The sequence below is a fragment of the Trichosurus vulpecula genome, chromosome 7, assembly GCF_011100635.1.
Source record: "Trichosurus vulpecula isolate mTriVul1 chromosome 7, mTriVul1.pri, whole genome shotgun sequence".
In the NCBI taxonomy this organism is placed as follows: Eukaryota; Metazoa; Chordata; class Mammalia; order Diprotodontia; family Phalangeridae; genus Trichosurus; species Trichosurus vulpecula.
Genome location: NC_050579.1, coordinates 16,794,845 through 16,814,617, shown reverse-complemented (window position 1 = coordinate 16,814,617; position 19,773 = coordinate 16,794,845). Strand labels below are relative to the sequence as shown.

At 42.0% G+C, this 19,773-nt stretch overlaps 1 protein-coding gene across 1 annotated transcript in view; it reads left to right on the top strand.

Annotated features, from left to right (window-relative positions):
• The window catches only part of DGKG (diacylglycerol kinase gamma), a 229,009-nt gene that overhangs the window by 19,263 nt on the left and 189,973 nt on the right, over positions 1–19,773 (top strand). Inside the window, exons 5-8 of the mRNA XM_036768121.1 lie at positions 3,278–3,442; positions 6,947–6,996; positions 9,180–9,254; positions 11,709–11,828. Coding sequence (XP_036624016.1) covers positions 3,278–3,442; positions 6,947–6,996; positions 9,180–9,254; positions 11,709–11,828 — 410 coding nt within the window. The remainder of the gene's footprint in view (positions 1–3,277; positions 3,443–6,946; positions 6,997–9,179; positions 9,255–11,708; positions 11,829–19,773) is intronic.

Sequence of the window (19,773 nt, the reverse complement as noted above, 5' to 3'; positions counted from 1 at the left end):
GATTAGAGAAATGCAAATCAAAACAACTCTTAGGTACCACATCTCTCCTGTCAGATTGGCTACCATGACAAAAAAGGAAAATGATAAATACTGGAGAAGATATGGGAAATAGGAACACTGTTAAATTGTTGATGGAGTTGTGAAGTGATCCAGCCATTCTGGAGAGCAATTTGGAACCATGCCCAAAGGGCTATAAAAATGTGCATACCCTTTGACCCAGCAATACCACTTCTAGGGCTGTATCTCAGAGAGATCATACAAGTGGGAAAGGAACCCGTAGGTACAAAGGTATTTATAGCAGCTCTTTTCATGGTAGCAAAGAACTGGAAATCAAGGGAATGCCTATCAATTGGGGAATGGCTGAACAAGTCATGGTATATGAGTGTAATGGAATACTATTGTGCTATAAGAAATGAGGAGCAGATGGACTTCTATTAATAACCTGGGAAATCTTCCATGATGTGATGCTAAGTGAGGGGAGCAGAACCAGGAGAACATTATACACAATTACAGACCCACGGTATCTGTGATGACTAATTTTGATACACTTGGCTCTCCTTGGCAATGCAAAGTTCAAAGACAGCTCCAAAAGACTCATGATGGAAAAAGCTATCCACACCCAGAGAAAGAACTTTGGAGGCTGAATGCAGACTGAGGCAAAGTATCTGCTTTTTTTTTTCATTTTTAATTTTGTTTCTTCTTTCTCATGGTTCATTCCATTGGTTATAATTCTTCTTTACAATTTGACTATTGTGGAAAAAAACAGCTTGACTATTGTGAAAATGAGCTTAATGTGAAGGTATATATATAGAGCCTATATCGGACTGCATGCTGTCTTAGAAGGGGAGGGGGGAGAGGGACAGGGAGAAAATTTGGAACTCAAAAACTTGTGGAACTGAGTGTGGTAAACTAAAAGTAAAAAATAAATTAAAAAAAATAAACTGCCCATGGGATAGAAGCAAGGACCCCCAAAATAGGTGGAGATTGATGGCAATCTGGGGGTGCACCCTTAGAAAGATGAGTAAGGGAAGTCTCAGGTAGACAAAGTCTGGGATTGGGTCTAAGTCCTGGCCCCTTTCCTACCTGGCCTGATTTCTTTACAGAATGCTGCCCAGATGAGTGGAGAAAGGATGATTTATTACAATGGTGAAAGTTAGCAGATTGATTGCTCTTGCTTATTAGCACAAACAGAGGTGTAATAACAACTCAGAAGAGGGAGAAATTGCCCTCTAGGTGAGCTGATTCATGATTGGCTACGACTTTCTTGCCTATGGGTAGTGAATTTTTCTGGGGCCAAGTGGTTGAAGAGGCCCTGGCTCCAATTGTCCTAGGAACCATAGGGAGCCCCAGCAGTCGGTCATCAGAAACAGTGGGAATACTACTTCTTATAGCCTTTGTTTGTGACTTTGAAGAAGGCTCTTTTGCTCTTGGGCCAACTTCTGTGGATGTCTTAATTAAATGGCATCTGGTCAACAGAGACTAGAACGATGATCCAGGCCGGCCCCCAAGAGGCAGGGCTTGTACCAGCAAGAACAAGTCATGTTCTGGTAAAAGCTTCCAGGCTGGTCCATCTGTTACAAATCTTGACCTTCCTTTATTGTCCATGTAGGAAGCCCGTTGTGGAAAGGTGATTGGTGTTTGGTGTGATTTGTCTGAACTGTATCTTATCAGTGACCAGACTGTTTAATTTCCTCAGTTAATTCTTGTAATATATGCAGATATTCCCACGTATGTCATAAAGGGTACGATGCTCACATCATCCAAACCTTGGCCTTCAAGATCAGAGAAGTCTCCTATTAAATGACAACTTGAGGATCTCCATTCACTCTTGTCTTAGAGCCAAAGTGCTAAGTGAGATAAGGGAGGAGGAGGGAAGTTCCCACCTCCCTGCCTTTGCATCCCCACACCTGGAATGTTTTCCCTCCTCACTTCTATTTTGTGGGATCCTTAGATGCCTTCAAGACTCAGCTCAAGTACCACTCCCTAGATGAGATCATCTGGATCCCTACAGTTTCTACCTCTAGCCAAGTTACTTTGTAACTTCTTTGTTTCTGTTTTGTATTTACCTAGTTATGTATTTGTCACTTTCATATAAGCTCCTACAGAGCACGGAGGTTTTTTTTTGAATAAAATTTTAGAGATATCACTTATTTTATATCACATGCTTTTTCCAATGAATCTCCTTCTCCTGCTCTCCCACTGGCCCCCCAAAGCCATCCCTTATAAGAAAGAGGGGAGGAGGGGGAACAATTCCACAAAAAATAATGCGCAGATCAAAACATCTTATGTAATGTATATTTCACATCCATACTCCCTCTCTTCTGCAAAGAAGGGAAGAAGGTGTCTTTTCACATTTTTTCTTTGGGGCTATGCTTCTGCTTTATCATTTTGTAGCATTAAGTGTTCATTGTTTTATGGTTGTTCTTTCCAATTACATTGTGTGCTGCCTTCTCCTAGTTCTGCTTACTTAACTCTGCATCAATTCATAGAAGTCTTCTCATGCTTCTCTGTAGTCATCATATTCACTATTTCTTGCAGTACAGTAATAATTCAGCTAGATAGTGCAGTGGATAGAACACTGGGCCTGGGGTCATTTTGCTGTTGGGTTATTTCAGCCGTATCTGACTCTTCGAGACCCCATTTGAGATTTTTCTTGGAAGAGATACTGGAGTGATTTGCCTTTTTCTTCTCCAGATCATTTTTATAAACAAGGAACTGAGGCAAATAGGGTTAAGTTCTTAATAAATGTTTGTTGAACAATTCATTAATCTGTGGAGGGAGACTACATATAGTTGTAAAATTAAGCACCTTTGAGTATTTCAATCTAGGGCCAATGATTTTGATGAGACAGACAATGTAAGGAAGGAAGACAGTCCCTATCCTCATAGCGTTCACATTCTGGTGGGGGGAAGACAACACATAAGGAGAAACTAGAAAGGTTGAGGGGAGGGAATAAGACAAAAGTCCAGGGATGCTCAAGAGGTGGAGCAGAGGCTTCTGGTGGGGAGGAGATGAGAATAATGGTCATCATAAAGGCAGCATGGTTTGAGATGACCAAGAAGTCATCTGAATAAAATCCAGGATTCTGGAGTTTTGATTCGCTCATATACCTGCTTGTTTTTCATATTTAAATGTTTGCCAAAGACAATGGGACTGCAGGTATATTGGAAATCAGGAGGGGCAGTTAGTGGTGGAGGATGGAACAGTTGCAATGAACACCGTATCTCGCTACCTATTCAAGGAGTTGTGTCATGATAGACCTCTTGGCCTCTCACAGCTACAGAGACCTTAAAGGAGATCCAAGACCCGGATGTCCCAAAGAGCTCCATAAAAGCACTTCCTCAGTCATCTTTAGAAGTCAAAGCTGATGTCGTCTACCTGAAAGACATCATCTGTTACCTATCACTGCTGGAAAGAGGTCGGCCCCAGGACAAACTGGAGTGTAAGTATCTAAATACAAGGCAACCAAGTTTCTCCTCTTGTCCTTCATTCTCCCTCATTCCTAGCAGGGTTTAGTGACCTGGAAGGTCTCTGGGTATTTGCCTGATAGCCTACCAAGGGAAATTGCACTCCTTGCCCTTCTGTATGGATGGGTAGGAGGCCACCATGTTCTGCCCCTCCCTTCACATTCCTGGTAGCCTGTGATCGTGAGAAGTTACCCAGCCTACTTTGTGGTTGTCCCTAGTTCTGTTCCCAAACCTGATCTGTGTGAGGTTTCTCAGAGGCAACTCCATGGCCCAGAGAGTCAGGTGATTGACAGACAGGCTTAGGGAGGGCACCTGAAATCTGGGTAGGGAAGAAGGTGCATCATTTTGACCCATAGCTTATTCAGAATAGAAGGGACCTACAAAAGTTGTCTCATCGTCCTGATAAGTACTAGTAGGACTCAGAGATTGGCCATCCAGGCCAGAGAAGATTCCACAAGGTGTTCTCCCTTCCGTGTTCAACGTCTTCCCAGCTCTCATCACAGTTAGAACAAGGTCCTAGCTAACAGAACAAAGTTCTTCATAATATCCAACCAAAATCCATCTTGTTGAAATCCTATCCCATTTCTCTGGTCCTCTCAGAAAATGGTGAATAGCAGCTTATTTGAAATCAATTGATCAAACTATATACATACACACATGCATATACACATATACATATATGTGTGTTTGTGTGTGTGTGTGTGTGTGTGCATAGTGCTTTGCAAAGTTGAAGGTGTCACATAAAGTTTAGTGAGCTGGCAGTTGTGATTATTAGGTTGTGTGACTTCTGCAAAAGTAGTAGAAGAAAACAGTGACTTTCTGGAGGCAGGAATTAAAAGCCATGGAAGGTTAAAAAAAGGACCCAGGTTTTCATTCTGGAACCTGTCACTCCTGTGCTAAGTTTTCTGACTTCTACAAGTCCAAAGGCAACTTCAAAAATAGAGAAAATCTGAGATTTCACTAAAGAGATTTTCATAGAGAGTAAAGAAAAAGAAAACAAAATTATTCATAGCTTCCATATGATCTATGCATTGTGAAGACCAAAGCGTAAATTCCAGCTCATGCTGAGATTATCCAGCTAATTTTAAGATTAGCAGAAGAGGCCTGGACAACGTTAAATCTTGCCAAGAACAATTGACAAGAGTTTTCAGGATCCAGACAGACTCAAAGGCTTTCAGCCCTGACCCAGTAAGAGACTATTGAGCTGGGACTAATGGTTATGTCCAGGAAGGCTCATCGTCAAAATGGCTAAGTGACTAACCAGGGTTGAGTTTTACAGCCACAGCCTCATAAAACAGTGAGAAGTAGTGGAGAGGAAACTAAATTTATAGAAGGTTTAGTGAGAAACTCAATGAATCCTATCATTCCAAGAGCATTCAGGTATAAAGCTGGAAGGAAATTGTTTCAATTTCCTCCAAAACTAAGAGATTTTCACAAGGAAGCTGGAGAGCCAGTCAGACTCATCATTAGTGTTTTGTTATGGTATGTTTTGTTTGTACAAGGGAAGGTTTTAAAACTAACTCAAAAATATGAGAAATCAATGCCTTTTTCCCGACATCAAGAAGATATGAATGGAGCTCTGGAGTTTTGTGTTTGTTTTTCTCCATCAGTCACCCATGATGGCCCATCTCTTCTGATCACATATTTCCCTAATGACATCTTTAACTTCTGTCCTTTGAAGTTGCTCATTCATCCTCTCAATGTTCCAGGGATTATGAATACAAAGACAACAATGAAATCCTCCCAGCTCTCAAGGAACTCCCCACTATCACTTTTCAAAAAATTTAGTATTTAATTTCCCCCCAATTACATGTAAAAACAATTTTAACATTCATTTTTAAAACTTGAGTTCCAAATTCACTCCCTTCCTCCCTCCCCACCCCCAATGAGAAGGCAAACAATTTGATATAGGTTACACTGGTGTAGTCATGCAAAACATATCCATGATAGTCATGTTGTGAAAGAAAACATAGACAAAAAAAACTTCAACAAAAATAAAGGAAGTAAAAAAAAGTCTGCTTCAATCTGTACTGTGACACCATCAGTTCTTTGTCTGGGAATGAATGGCATTTTTTCATCATAAGTCTTTCAGAGTTATCTTGGATCACTCATAGCTGATCATCCTATAATATTATATTACTTTGCACACAGTACTTTCCACTTTGCATCAGCTCATATAAGTCTTTCCAGGTTTCTCTGAGAGCATTCTGCTCATCATTTCCTATAGTACAACACAATGCAGTATTCCATCACAATCACGTTCCACAATTTGTCCAGCCATTCCCCAACTGATGGGCCCCACTATCAGTTTTGCATTAAGATTTATAAGTTCTCAAAAATGATCAGCTGTTAGTGGGATCCAAAGCTGGGTGGGTCCCTATGGATTATCCAATCCTTCCATTTACAGGTGAGAAAACTGAAGGCCATAGAGGGAAGTGACTTATACAATGTCACTTGACTTCTACAAGTAGTAAGTGGCAAAGGTAATATAAGAACTCAGGTTTTCTGACTTAAAACATCATACTTATATATTTTCAACATTTGCTAAAAAACTCTCTTTGCCTGAATTTATCTTGTAGGTTTTCCCCATCCCATCCCCATCTTCATCCTAATAGGTAACATTTAAATAACACTTTAAGGTTTGCATATGTGTGTATGTGTGTGAGTGTGTGTATACACACATTCTATATCATCTATAAAAGTTCTATATCATCTGTAACATGGGGATAATATTAGCACCTATACTTTCACATGGAGAGTACATATATACATGTATACATACATAAATATGTGTGTATACACATAAACATAGAAAGAGTACATATATACACATGTGTTTCTTTGTATATTTATGTATGTATATATTATGTATAATCATATTTGATCTTTACAAGCATCCTGTGAAGTAGGTGCTAATATTAACCCCATTTACAGATGATAAGACTGATGCCAAGCCAATGACTTGCCCAGAGTAGGACAGCTAGTGAGTATCTAACGTGGATGTCAAATTCAGATCTACGTGTCACTTTCCATGACACCAAGCCACCAGGTTGAGGACAGTATATTGCTAGAAAATACAGTGTTATTCTTCCAAGGTTCTTCCAGTCTCGCAGTTAGCAGAGGAATGCTTGGGAGTTGTGTTTCACAGTTGGTGGGGGCCCATAGTCTTCTAACCACCCATGCTCACCAGGCTTTCTCATGATCAATGGTGCCTGTTTGGTGAAGTACTCCTGTGGGATTAAGGCTGAGGTGCTAGGAAGACCTAGATCATGACCTTGGCCTCATTAATAGAGAGCTTTAACTGTGGATAGCTGGCCACAGACATTTGTGATAGATAACTCCAGAACTTGGGTCCCTGGTTCACCATACCCATCCCCTTAAGGAAAGCTAAGCACATGTCAGCACGAGTTGCTCTGAGCTTCTGTGGATCCTGCCATATTCCTCCCACCTCACCTCTCATCCTCTCATGTTTCTTCCAGTCATGTTTCGCCTGTATGACACGGACGGCAACGGTTACCTGGATAGTAGTGTAAGTGGGTTTCCTTCTAAATATGTCTGCTGTTCTCTAGGCACTGGGGAGCTACAGGGTCCTTGGCAGTGCTACAGATAACCTAAGCCCCAAATCTGCTCCTTCCTAAGGGCCCTCATTGAGATTAATATCCAAAACTGTCCTGACATTCTAGATTCTTTGAATTCTAGAACTTTAGTGTTGAAAGGGAGCTTGTGCATTATCTAAATCCTAAGAGGAATCTTCTCTGTGGGTCTCCAGTTGTTCCAGTGATGGCAATCTCACTTCCTCATGAAACAGAACATTCCATTTCTGGGCAGTCTTCATTATTATAAACTTCTTCCTTACACTGGACTTAACTCTGTTTCCACATAACTACCATCCACTGGTGCTAATCACAGGCCAAGCAGAATAAAGATCATTTTAACCATTAAGACATCTGAAGACCAAAACATTCCCAATTCCTCCAAGCTCTCATTCTATGGCATGGTTTGCTGAGCTAGTAACCGCCCTGGTCACCCTCCACCAGCTCTGCTCCAATTTGTCATCATCTCCTTCACACTATGGGGCCCAGACCTAGACCTAGTGCTTCAGATGTGATCAGATGGGTGTAGACCAGCTCTTCTCCTACACCCACAAGTGGTAGCCATTACATTGCTATTAAGACAGCCTCAGATGGTCTTAGCTTTCTTACCAGCTACGTTGACCTGTTAGCTTACAGTGAGCCAGTGGTAGACTGAAACTTTTAGATATCATTCACAGAAACTACAGACAAAAGAGCTTTCCCATGTCCTATTACAATTGATTTTTCATTTTCTTTGATTCCTGTTGAATTTCATCTATTCTGGATTCCATTTCCAAGCTCGTTTTGAATCATGTTCCTGACGTCCATGTGTAACAAAAGGCATCTTTCTAATATTCTGCCTGATGTTGTCCCTTAGATACTTATCTCATGCCAAAGGCCTTGCTATATAGCAAATTTATGCAACAAAGGCTCCAGGATGTTCTGATCCTTTTTGCGCTCTGTAAACCAATGAGATTATAGGGAGGGGATGGGAGCTTCACTTGATATCAAAAAAATCTGAAGCATCTTGTGCTAATATTAATTAACTCACCGGGAAAAGAACATCAGGGAAGCTTGGCATCTAGTGGGTAAAAGGGAATCGTCACCTCCTAGCACCATCAAAACATGTATCTAGAAAGAGGAAGAGGCCTACAAGCCATCTGGTCCCACCCCCCCATTTGCCAGATGAGGAAACTGATGCTCAGAGATGAAATGATTTGCCCAACGTAATATAGATAGTAAATAGGCGATCCTAGGTTTTTTGTTGTTGAAGAAATAGAGGAGATGATCTCATCGTGATATACTTAGAATGAGAAGAGGTCAAAGGAAGGGAAATTGTTTCATAGGGGGGAAAAGTCAATGTTTCAGTGTGTTTTCTACATGTAAGTGGTATATATATATATATATATATATATATATATATATATATATATATATATATATATATATATGTGTGTGTGTGTGTGTGTGTGTGTGTGTGTGTGTGTGTATACACACACATACACACATGCTCACATATGTGTATATATATGTGTGTATATATATCATTGCTGCCACCATGTGAAAATCCACCAATGTGGGGCAGAATGTAGGACCAGAGGACCTGGGTTCCAATCTCAGTTTTAACATTTAATATCCATGTGACTCTGGGCAAGTTAATGAACCTCTCTGGGCTTCAGTTTTTCCTTCTCTAAAATGAGAGGGTTAGACCAGGTGGCTTCTAAGGTCCCTTCCAGCCCCAAATCTTTGCTCCTATGGCCAGATGGTCTGTTTCTAAGGTCATGTCCGCCTCTGAGCCTATGTTCCTAAGGTCTTCTTGACCCTGAATTTAGGGCAAAAATAAGGGAAATGGTGAAAAGGCTGACTCCAGGTTGTTGGTGCCTGTGCTAATGAAAATTCAACCCAGGATCAGAGAATATGAGCAAGAAGGGAGCTCATTGAGTGCAAGCCCTCAATTTACAGATGAGGAAACTGAGACCCAGAGAAGCTAAATGACTCATCCAGGGTCATACAGCTAATAAGTGTCTGGAGTGGGAATTATCCCCATGTTTCACCAGAGAAAATATACCAGCCAGCCATCTTCTCCTCTCACTCTGCACTCATCCCATCTTCCCGGTTCTGTCTCGTCATTTTCTCTTAGGAGCTGGATCGAATCCTCAACCAGATGGTGCATGTGGCTGAATATCTGGAATGGGATTGCACAGAGCTCAGGCCAGTAAGTGATGGGCCCCAAAGACCAGCCCAGAGAAGTCAAAAATACTCATCCCCACATTGGCCGCGGGACAATGATTTTTTCAGCTCCCAGAGAATCTAGATTACCTTCTGCTCCTTCATAGGCTAGGGTTAGAGCTAGGGGTAGAGGTGAAGACTAGGCCCATAATTTCACTGATAGAGAAAACTCCCACATGATGAAATACCCTCCATGAATGCTGATTGGTACCTTCTCCGTGATTTGGTCTACCTTGTAAAGGATCCTATTCTGTGTCAGTGGGAAAGAAGACTCAGATGGTCTGTGAACTAGTCCAGTAGCATTTATTAAGTACCTACTATATACCAGACACCATGTTAAATGTTGAGGATAAAAACAAAGGCGAAAACCAGTCTTTGTCCTCAAGTTGCCCACAGTTTAATGGGGAAGATGACTTGCAAACAACCATGTTCAAACAAGTTATATACAGAATCGATCAGAGGACTCTCAGAGTGCTGGCACTAAGTGCTGGGTTTCTTACAGAACGGAAGACATTAGCTGACATTTAGGGGAAGCTGGGGATGCCAGGAAGTGGAGATGAGGAGGGAGGATGTGTATTCCCTGCAGCGGGTACGGTCAGAGAGAAGGCCCGAGTCCCAAGATGGAGTGTCTCGTGTGTGACAGCCAGGAGGCAGCTGTCACTTGGGGGCCCAGTACATGGAGACGAGTCAAATGTAAGAAAACTCACACCCACAAATCACAGAACCATCACCCTGAAGTGAAGGGAACCTCAACAGTAATTTCTCAAGAAATTGTTTTTAAGCCTCCCTTTCAGAAACAATTCAGCTGGTCTGTTACTAGTGACTGCCATTGGATCAGCGTCTAAATACTCTGTTTTCCTTCTTTGCTTTTCCACTGGCTTCTCCTGTCAGGGCAGAGGCTGTTTTGCTTTGTTCTGGTTTGCCCTGATTTCCCCATCTCTTGGATCAGAGCCATCCACACAGTGGGCACTTAAGAGATTTATGTTGACCTGAACTGAGTTGAACTGAGGCCCCGCTTCTCTGGTAGGGATGTCACTGTCAACAAGATGAAAGTAGTTGTCATGCCATTGAGCATTTGTATTCTTGGGAAGGATTAAACACAAGAGTCATCCAATTATCTAAAGAAGGGAAAATGTGAATATTGGAACATCAGCGATCATGGGATCAGAGCTTTTCCATTGTGGTTCAGTCGTTTTCAGTCACGTGTGACTCTTCTTGGCCCCATTGGGGGTTTTCTTGGCAGAGATACTGGAGGGGTTTGCCGTTTCCTTCTCCAGCTCATTTTACAGATGAGGAAGCTGAGGCAAACAGGATGAAGTGACTTGCCCAGGGTCACACAGCTAGGAAGTGTCTGAGGCTGGATTTGAACTCAGGAAGATGAGTCTTCCCAACTCTGGGCCTGGTGCTTTAATCATTGTACCCACCTAGCTGCCCTGTAGTTTAACTCCTCCACCCCACCCCTCCCCGCCCCCACACACCCTCTCTCACTTTACAGATGAGGAAATTGAGGCTTGTAGAGGTTAAGCAGCTTGGGACCATAGAACTAGATCTGGAAGCTGCCAACTCCAATCCTTCCCTTTTACAGATGAGAAAATAGAGTTCAAGGGAAATTAAATGACTTTGACCAAGGCAACACAGGCAGAGAATATAAAGGGGGAGATTTTAATCTAGACCTTTTGACTCCAGAGCCAGTAGTCTTTCCATTGTACCATCCCAAGAAAAAAATGCACCCCAAAGCAGTACATTGGTCAGACCAATTTTTAAAATTTTTATTGACACTTTGAGTATTTATTAGACATTCCTTTCTGAATATATTCTTCCCTTGTCCCTTTTCTAGAAAGCCATCGCTTGAAACAAAAAATTAAAAAGTAAAAGGGGGAAAACAATTTAGCAAAAGGAACCAACATATCCATTGAGTATGACTGTATACGTGGTATTCCATACCCATAGTCTCTCACCTTGCCAAATAGCAGGAGGGAGGCATATTCTCATATCTTTGGGTCCAAAATGAGCTGACTAATTTTGGGGTCTTGTTTATTATGCCTTCTCTACAAGGTCAGGAGCCTGACAAGATACCTCCATTCTCATTTTTGACTGGCTAGTTTCACAGAGCCATCAGTGATGGTACAGTGAGTAAAACTCATCATTGTGTGATGCGGTGAAAAATGGATCCTGCAGGGAGAGGATGACTGAACAACTGGACCTTCCATTTAGGAAGCAAGAATGCTCTTTGTGAGCCAGAGAGAGTCCATTGGAAGTAGGCCAGCAGGACCAACTCCTGTTCTGGTGGGTAAAAGAGGGACAGATCAAGACCAAGAGGAGTCTCTCAAAGGAAGTGATAGGGAGAGTAGAGGTGAAGGACAGTGAAGAAGAGCAAGACAAGGCAGAGGAAAGGAGCTGATTCTCACCCCCCAACACCCTGTCCTTTGCTTCCTGGCAGATCTTAAAGGAAATGATGGAAGAGATTGATATTGACCATGATGGGATTGTGACACTACAAGAGTGGATTCAAGGAGGGATGACAACCATTCCATTACTGGTCCTACTAGGGATGGAAACCGTAAGTAACAACGCAAGTTGGGTTCATTAGGTCCTGAAAATGCTTGTAGATTGATGTGAAAATGAAAAAAAAAATACCTGGCTCTGTTTCCAGAGTCACTGAATCTTAAAATTGGAAGTAGCCTCCAAGGTTAAATGGACCAACTTTGATCCGGACAGGAATCTCTCCAATATCCCCAGCCAGTGGCCAGTGAGCCTTCACTAAAAGGTCTCCAGCTAAGGGCATCCCAACACCTAATGAGACAGCCCATTCCACTTTTCAAGAACTCTACTAGTTAGGAAGGTGCCGTCGTTTATTTTTCTGTCATCATCTTAATTTACCTCTTTGCACCTTCCATCCTGGTTCTGTCTTCTGAGCCCAAAGAGAACACATCTAGTCTTTCCTCGCCATAACAGCCTCTCAAATGCTTCTGCCTGGGTCTTCTCTTCAACAGTATAGCCATTCTGAATTACTCTCTAGGACGACACGAGTTAGTTATCTTCCCTTCATGTGCATTAAATATCGGGGATACAAATGCAAAAGTAAAACATTTCCTGCCCTCAAGGAGTTTTTGTTCTAAATAGGTTCATGGACCCCAAGTCTTCTCACTATCTTGGTTGCCCTTTGCTCTGGATGTACTCCAGGGCATAGGGTTATAGAATTAGAACTGGAAAGGACCTTAACAGTCATTTTATTTTACAAATGAGGAAACTGAGTTCCACAGGAATTAAATAACTTGCTCAAGGTCACATAAATGGCATGTAGCAAAGCCAGGTTTCAAACCCAAGTCCTCTGGCTCCGCAGCCAGTCAGTTCTCCTTTCTCTGTTTCCCTCAGCTCTTCATGACTCCTCAAATGTCATTGGATAGAACTGAACTGGAAAAATCATTTCTTTGTGCTGTGGTCTGAGTTGGAAGCTCAGCCACCATCTGTCCACATTCACTGTTCAGATCAGCAGGCTGAGGTCTGCAACTCTACACCTTCCTTGTGGATACCGTACTCCAGGGAATCTGGAGGCCAGTCTTGTCCCGTCCTCTGAGTGAACAGAGGCAGTCTCATGCATCAGGCTGCCTTCTTTTTGCTTAATTGAATCTCAGAATCATAAGATGAAAGGGAAATTATCATTTCCTGTCTCATTATAATTATCATTTCCCTGTCATCTTATCATTCCAAGCCTATAGTTTAATTCCTGTATTTTACAGATAAGGAAATTAAACCTAGAGCAGTAAAGGGACTTTCCTAAGGTCACACAGCTAATTAGTAGCAGAGAGAGCCTGTATTCTTTCCACTACAGTTGCCAATATCATACTCTTGCATGGGGTGAACCTCAGACCCAGAGGAGCCATCCTGGCTAGATACAGTCCCCTCACAGCCTGTATTTTCTCTGAGGCTGAGGGCCAGAGATAGCTTTTTTCCAAATCACAATAGATCGATTTCTTTTTCCTCAGTTAACCCTTTAATCCCCATTGGTAACAGACTTTTTTCTACTAAGGGGATCTGTAGCTCTGATCCCCTCATGATCGGGGAGACTCAGAACAGACTTACAGAAAGTTCCTGAGTCACTTACCTGGATGAGTCATCCTCCAAATAGCAAGAGAGAAAAATGACCATCCAGTTCATTACATTGATAAAATGGGCATTCCTATTTACGAAGCTAAACCAAGTAAGGTGTTTACAGTATCTCTTTTAAAGGGGCATGTTTGGAAGAAAATATCACTTTTTGGACTAGCAATCCTATTGCTTTACTTTAGGACTTTAAAAAACCTAAGATAGTGTGGTAATGATTTGGAGTCAGAGAATCTGCACTCAATTTTCACTTTTATTATATTTATGCCTTGTGTCACTTTGGTCATTTTTCTGGATCTCACTTCCCTTATCCATTACATGAAGGAGGTAGACTGGATAGCCTCTGAGGGCCCTTTCTGCTCTAAATCTATGATTCTATAATTCTTCTTCAATATATCGTAGATTGGTGAGTTCATTGATATATGGTATTACCTCACACCCCTAGTCCAGATCTCAGCCTAGCCATGTCTTCTCAACTTGTACAATTCCTGTCCCATGAATCTTCCATAGAGGATATGTCTCTAGAACCAGAGAACCTGAATTCCAGATCTACTTATGCTAATGTGACCAGAGCTGAATCACTTCACCAGCATGGGCCTCGGTTTTCTTATCTGGAAAATGAGGATTTTCTGGATGGCCTCTGGATTCTATGACCCTATGATTTTGTGTTTTGTCTTAGAAACAATAGGGGGCTCTGATTTTTTTTAATTGGGGAAAAGTACACATTTTACCAAAAGAGGCTTCACTCCCTCGCCAGTGAGGTCACATTCTGCTCTAAAGCTGTGGTTATTTGATCCTATGATCTGTCCAATTCTCTGGAATTCTTCTTTGAGGTCTTTTAACATCCTCTGGGTACCATGGTAACACTAGGCTTTTCCATCTGTTACCTTGCAACAGGACCACATTTTCTCATCATAAATTTTCCTGGACAATATATGACACACACAAAAATAAAAATAAGAAAAAAATAAGAAAATGGCCAGTTACTAAGTAAATGCAGTTTCTTATATATTCTGGGCATTCTTGAATAGAACCCATGCCAGAGTCTCATGATTCTTCAAAGAGAGGCACATGAATGAAGCCTGAAAAACAGAAAGGGTAAAAATCAGCTAGCCCCAAGATGGCACCATAGCCTAATAAAATCAGAGAATTGTTACTTTCTCCTATTTCAGACCTCGTTTACTTTCTTCTTTGTCTTCTTTAAGGAAATTATAGGTATGTATGGAAAAGAAAACACATAGTGAGTAATTGATTGGGGTTTGGGTAAATCCATGACTCATAGAAAGGCCCCACGTGGAGTCAGGGAGACTGATCTTCCTGAGTTCAAATCTGGCTTCAGACACTTAATAGCTGTGTGACCCTGGGCAAGTCACTTCACCCTGTTTGCCTCAGTTTCCTCATATATAAAATGAGCTGGAGAAGGAAATGGCAAACCACTCCAGTGTCTTTGTCAAGAAAACCCCAAATAGCGTCACAAAGAGTCAGATACGACTAAAACAACTAAGCAACAAACTCAACAGATATTCTGGGCAATTGCCTATCTTGCTAAGCCTGCAGATGATCCCAGATAACTTCCCAGGAACATAAAGATTGAAAACTCTGGGTGAACAGAAGTGACTCTTGGAAAAAAAGATAATAGTATTCTCTCCTTATATTTTCTTAGAGCACTTTGTCTGGTTCTCCTCTTTGCACCTACAACTTATTACAATGTCCTTCAATAGAATATAATAGGGGTGGGGAACCTGATGCAGGTTCCCCATCTCTGGAATAGAAGTTCCTTGAGGACAGAGACCTAGATTTTTGTTGTTACATCCTCTGCATGGAGCAAAAAAGGCATAATTAGGTGGTTAGACATGGGGTAATGATCCTCTTCAAATTTCATTAGGCTAGCCTTCAGACTCAAGTAGATGGAAGCTACCAGACCTCAGTTCACAGTCTTTTTTCTGCTCGATAGAGCCCGTGTTCTGATGGCAGAGCCTTTGAGAACCCAGTGTCATCTCTACACTATGGTGAGGTATCCAAGCACTATTTTAATCAGTTAACAAACAAACACTGATAAAGTGCCTGTTATGAGCCAGGAACTGGAGATACAAAGACTTCTCCCCCTCCCACCCGAAGTGGAACATTACTGCTGCTGGGTCCAAGGCATTCTGGCATCACACCCACTCCCTTTCTCTAAGGGGTCCCTTTGTTCTGTGCCCATACATGTCAGAGCCTGACCTCTAATGAAAGGAATTAGGCTCTCTCTTTTCATTCTTCAGTTTGCTGTTATTTAATTTCTTTTAATTTAATTTATTATTTATCACCTGAGGACAAACTACTCAAAGCTTAGGTTTTAGCCCATATTTAGCATCTCCCCAAAGGAGAGGAGTTAATAAGATAATCAGTGTATAATATGAATCAAGTATGGGACAGTTATTTATTTCCTATACACGAAAGAATTGCCAAAGTTAAAAAAAGACTCACAGCTTGCATTGGGAGAATGACTTAAAATAGTATGCAATAGTTTAACTTATAATGACTGCTACACTCAGCTGGAAGGTTGATAACTAACCCTTGTCAGAACATAAGGCAGTTTGCAGGGCAGCCAAATGAGTATTCCACATTTTCCTCTGGGTCTGCACTGTCCAAACAATTCCTGTTCCACATCCTCTGGCAAAGTCCTGGGCTCAGCCATCTGTTTTTGGTCACCTTCTCCAAGAGTCCTGAAGTCATGCTGGGGATTCTTCCCCAGGCCACCAACCAGAAAGACCCAGAGACTTAAAAATACTGCATCACACAAGGTCGTCCCTAAGTCTGTCTCAGAAATAGATATTTAATCACCTAAGGTGAGGAAAGAATAAACGCAAAGAGGGCAGCCCCCAAACCCAGCTTCAGTATCACTTAGGCAGGACCGATATTGTATCTGCCAATGCAAGGAAACCACAAAGAGAAATCCACCCTTCCCCTAACTCTCATAGGAAGTGACTCCAAATAACCCAGACAGAATCTATAACCAGAAGGGTTATGGGGCATCCTCTGAGTCACCAGCTCTTCCTGCTCAATGGCCAATAAGAGCATTGCCAGATGCTCTCAAAGCACCAAGCCCTAAGTCAGCCCCACATGGTAGCAGCTTTGCTTGTGCTTAGAGATCTCTTAATTACACCTATTTTAGTCAAGAAATAAGAAAATCATTTTAGAAAGAACTGCCTGGATCGATTTATTATTACATATATTGTAGGAAAACCCCTGGCAACAAACTAAATTTCCAACAATTGGAGACTAATGACTAAACAGACTGTGTGTGGGACACCAAAACAATGGCCGTGGCCATAAAGAATGACAAATATGGAGAAGAGGCAGAAATGTAGAACTGATTCAGAGTGCCAGAGGCAGCCCTCATTGGGAACCAGTCTACAACTACAGAAATATATACGTGACTGCGTATACATACAGACATCACCCTCTTGATGTCATTGGTCCTCATTGAAAATAAAGGACGAGCAACAACATTTACGTGTGTGTCTATTTTTACATGTATATATAAACATATATAGATGTATATACATGTATACATATGTATGGTATGCATACATACATGTGTATGGTGTGTATATATATATACATATGGTATATAAAGATACAGATTCATATATACAGATACAGACATAGACACATAAAAGTCTCTGTGTCACAGGCCACAGGTATGCATGGACCAGGTGCTTCCCAAGGGTGTGCTGCCACAGCTAGCCTGCTGCGTATATTTGTCTGTGTTAGAAATTCCTTTTGTTGTTATTCAGTCATTTATAGTCGTGTCTGACTCTTCATGGCTCCATTTGGGGTTTCCTTTTTTTTTTTTCCTTGCTTTTCTCCAGAATTTATTGGAAGACTTAGTTTTCTGTCTTAATCCATATAATGCAAGCTTTTTTTTCGTTTTTCTTTTAGTTTATTTAATTTATTTAATATGTTTAGTTTTCAGCATTGATTTTCACAAGGGTTTGAATTACAAATTTTCTCCCCATTTCTATCCTCCCCCCCCACTCCAAGATGGTGTATGTTCTGGTTGCCCTGTTCCCCAGTCAGCCCTCCCTTCTGTCACCCCACTCCTTTCCCATCCCCTTTTCCCTTCCTTTCTTGTAGGGCAAGATAAATTCCTATGCCCCATTGCCTGTGTATCTTATTTTCTAGTTGCATGCAAAAACTTTTTTTTGTTTTTGAACATCTGTTTTTAAAACTTTGAGTTCCACATTCTCTCCCCTCTTCCCTTCCCAACCACCCTCCCTAAGAAGTCAAGCAATTCAACATAGGCCACATGCGTATCATTATGTAAAACCCTTCCACAATACTCATGTTGTGAAAGACTAATTATATTTTGCTCCTTCCTAACCTATCCCCCTTTATCCAATTTTCTCCCTTGACCCTGTCCCTTTTCGAAAGTGTTTGTTTTTGATTACCTCCACCCCCATCTGCCCTCCCTTCTATCGTCCCCTCCTTTTTTTATCTTTTTCTTCCTCCTTTTTTCCTTTGGGGTAAGTTACTCAATTGAGTATGTATGGTATTCCCTCCTCAGTTCAAATCTGATGAGAGCAAGATTCACTCATTCCCCCTCACCTGACTTCTTTTCCCTTCCCACAGAACTGCTTTTTCTTGCCACTTTTATGCGAGATAATTTACCCCATTCTCTCTCTCCCTTTCTCCCTCTCTCAATATATTCCTCTCTCATCCTTTAATTTGATTTTATTTCTTTTAGATATCATCCCTTCATCTTCAACTCACCCTGTGTGCTCTCTCTCTCTCCCTCTCTCTCTCAGTGGTCTTTTGGACCTCCTTTTCCATTTGGGTAATTCTGCCTTTCAAGGCATTCTTCTCCTCATTGGCATTCTGGAGCTCTTTTGCCATTTGAGTTAGTCTATTTTTTAAGGTGTTGTTTTCTTCAGTATTTTTTTCAGTATTTTTTGAGTCTCCTTTAGCAATTCATTGACTTGTTTTTCATGGTTTTCTCGCATCATTCTCATTTCTCTTCCCAATTTTTCTTCTACTTCTCTAATTTGCTTTACCAAATCCTTTTTGAGCTCTTCCATGGCCTGAGACCAGCTCATGTTTTTCTTGGAGGCTTTTGATGTAGGCTCTTTGACTTTGTTGACTTCTTCTGGCTGTATGTTTTGGTCTTCTTTGTCACCAAAGAAGGATTCCAAAGTCTGAGACTGAAGCTGGGTGCATTTTCACTGCCTGGCCATGTTCCCAGCCTAGTTACTTGACCCTTGAGTTTTTGTCAGGGTATGACTGCTTGTAGAGTAAAGAGTACTTTGTTCCAAGCTTGAGTGGATGCGCTGTTGTTTTCAGAGCTATTACAGCCAGCTCTGCCACACCAGCACTCCTCCTTCCCCAAAAACCCCCAACCCGGACTAGACTCAGATCTTCAGCAGGCTCTGCACTCCTGCCACTTAATTCCTCCCACCAGGTGGGACTGGGGCCAGAAGCAACTGCAGCTGTAGTTCTGTAGCTGCCCCACCTCCGCTGCCCCTGGGGCGGTGGCTGAACCTCAAACTCTATATCCCTGTCCGCAGCAGCTTTTCCCACTAACCTTATCTGTTGTCTTTGGTATTTGTGGGTTGAGAAGTGCGGTAACTGCTGCAGCTCACTGATTCAGGGTGCTAGGGCCCACTCCGCCCGGCTCCTGGTCTGGTTGGTCCACGCGGCCCACGTTGGGCTGTGCTCCGCTCCCAGCTCCCAGCTCTGTGCGCATTAGACCTTACCCAGCGACCATCCAGGCTGTCCTGGGTTAGAGCCCTGCTTTCCTCTGCCATTTTGTGGGTTCTGCAGTTCTGGAATTGGTTCAGAGCCATTTTGATAGGTTTTTGAAGGGACTTGGCAAGGAGCTCACACTAGTCCCTGCTTTCCAGCCGCCATCTTCAATGCAAGCTCCATTTGGGGTTTTCTTGGCAAAGATACTGGAGTGGTTTGCCATTTCCTTCTCCAGCTCATTTTACAGATGAGGAAACTGAGGCAAACAGGGTGAAGTGACCTGCCCAGGGTCACACAACTAGTGTCTGAGGCCAGATTCGAACTTAGGATGATGAGTCTTCCTGACTCCAGACCCAGTGCTCTATGCACTATGGCGCCACCTAGTGGCCCCTATTCTAGTCGCATGGAAAGCCTGGATTCACGCAAGGTAGCATACCGCTGTCCCTCTGATACTTACTAGCTCTGTGACCCAGGGCAAGTCATTCAATAATAGTTAATCGCTTACAGTTATTTAGAGCTTACTATGGGCTGATATGCTAATTAGCACTTCATATTTGATCCCCACAACAACCCTGGGAAGCAGGTGCTGTTATTGTCTCCATTTCAGAGATGAGGAAACTGAGATCTCCTGAACCCCATTTCCTCATAAAATGAGGGGCTTTGGATTAGATGACATC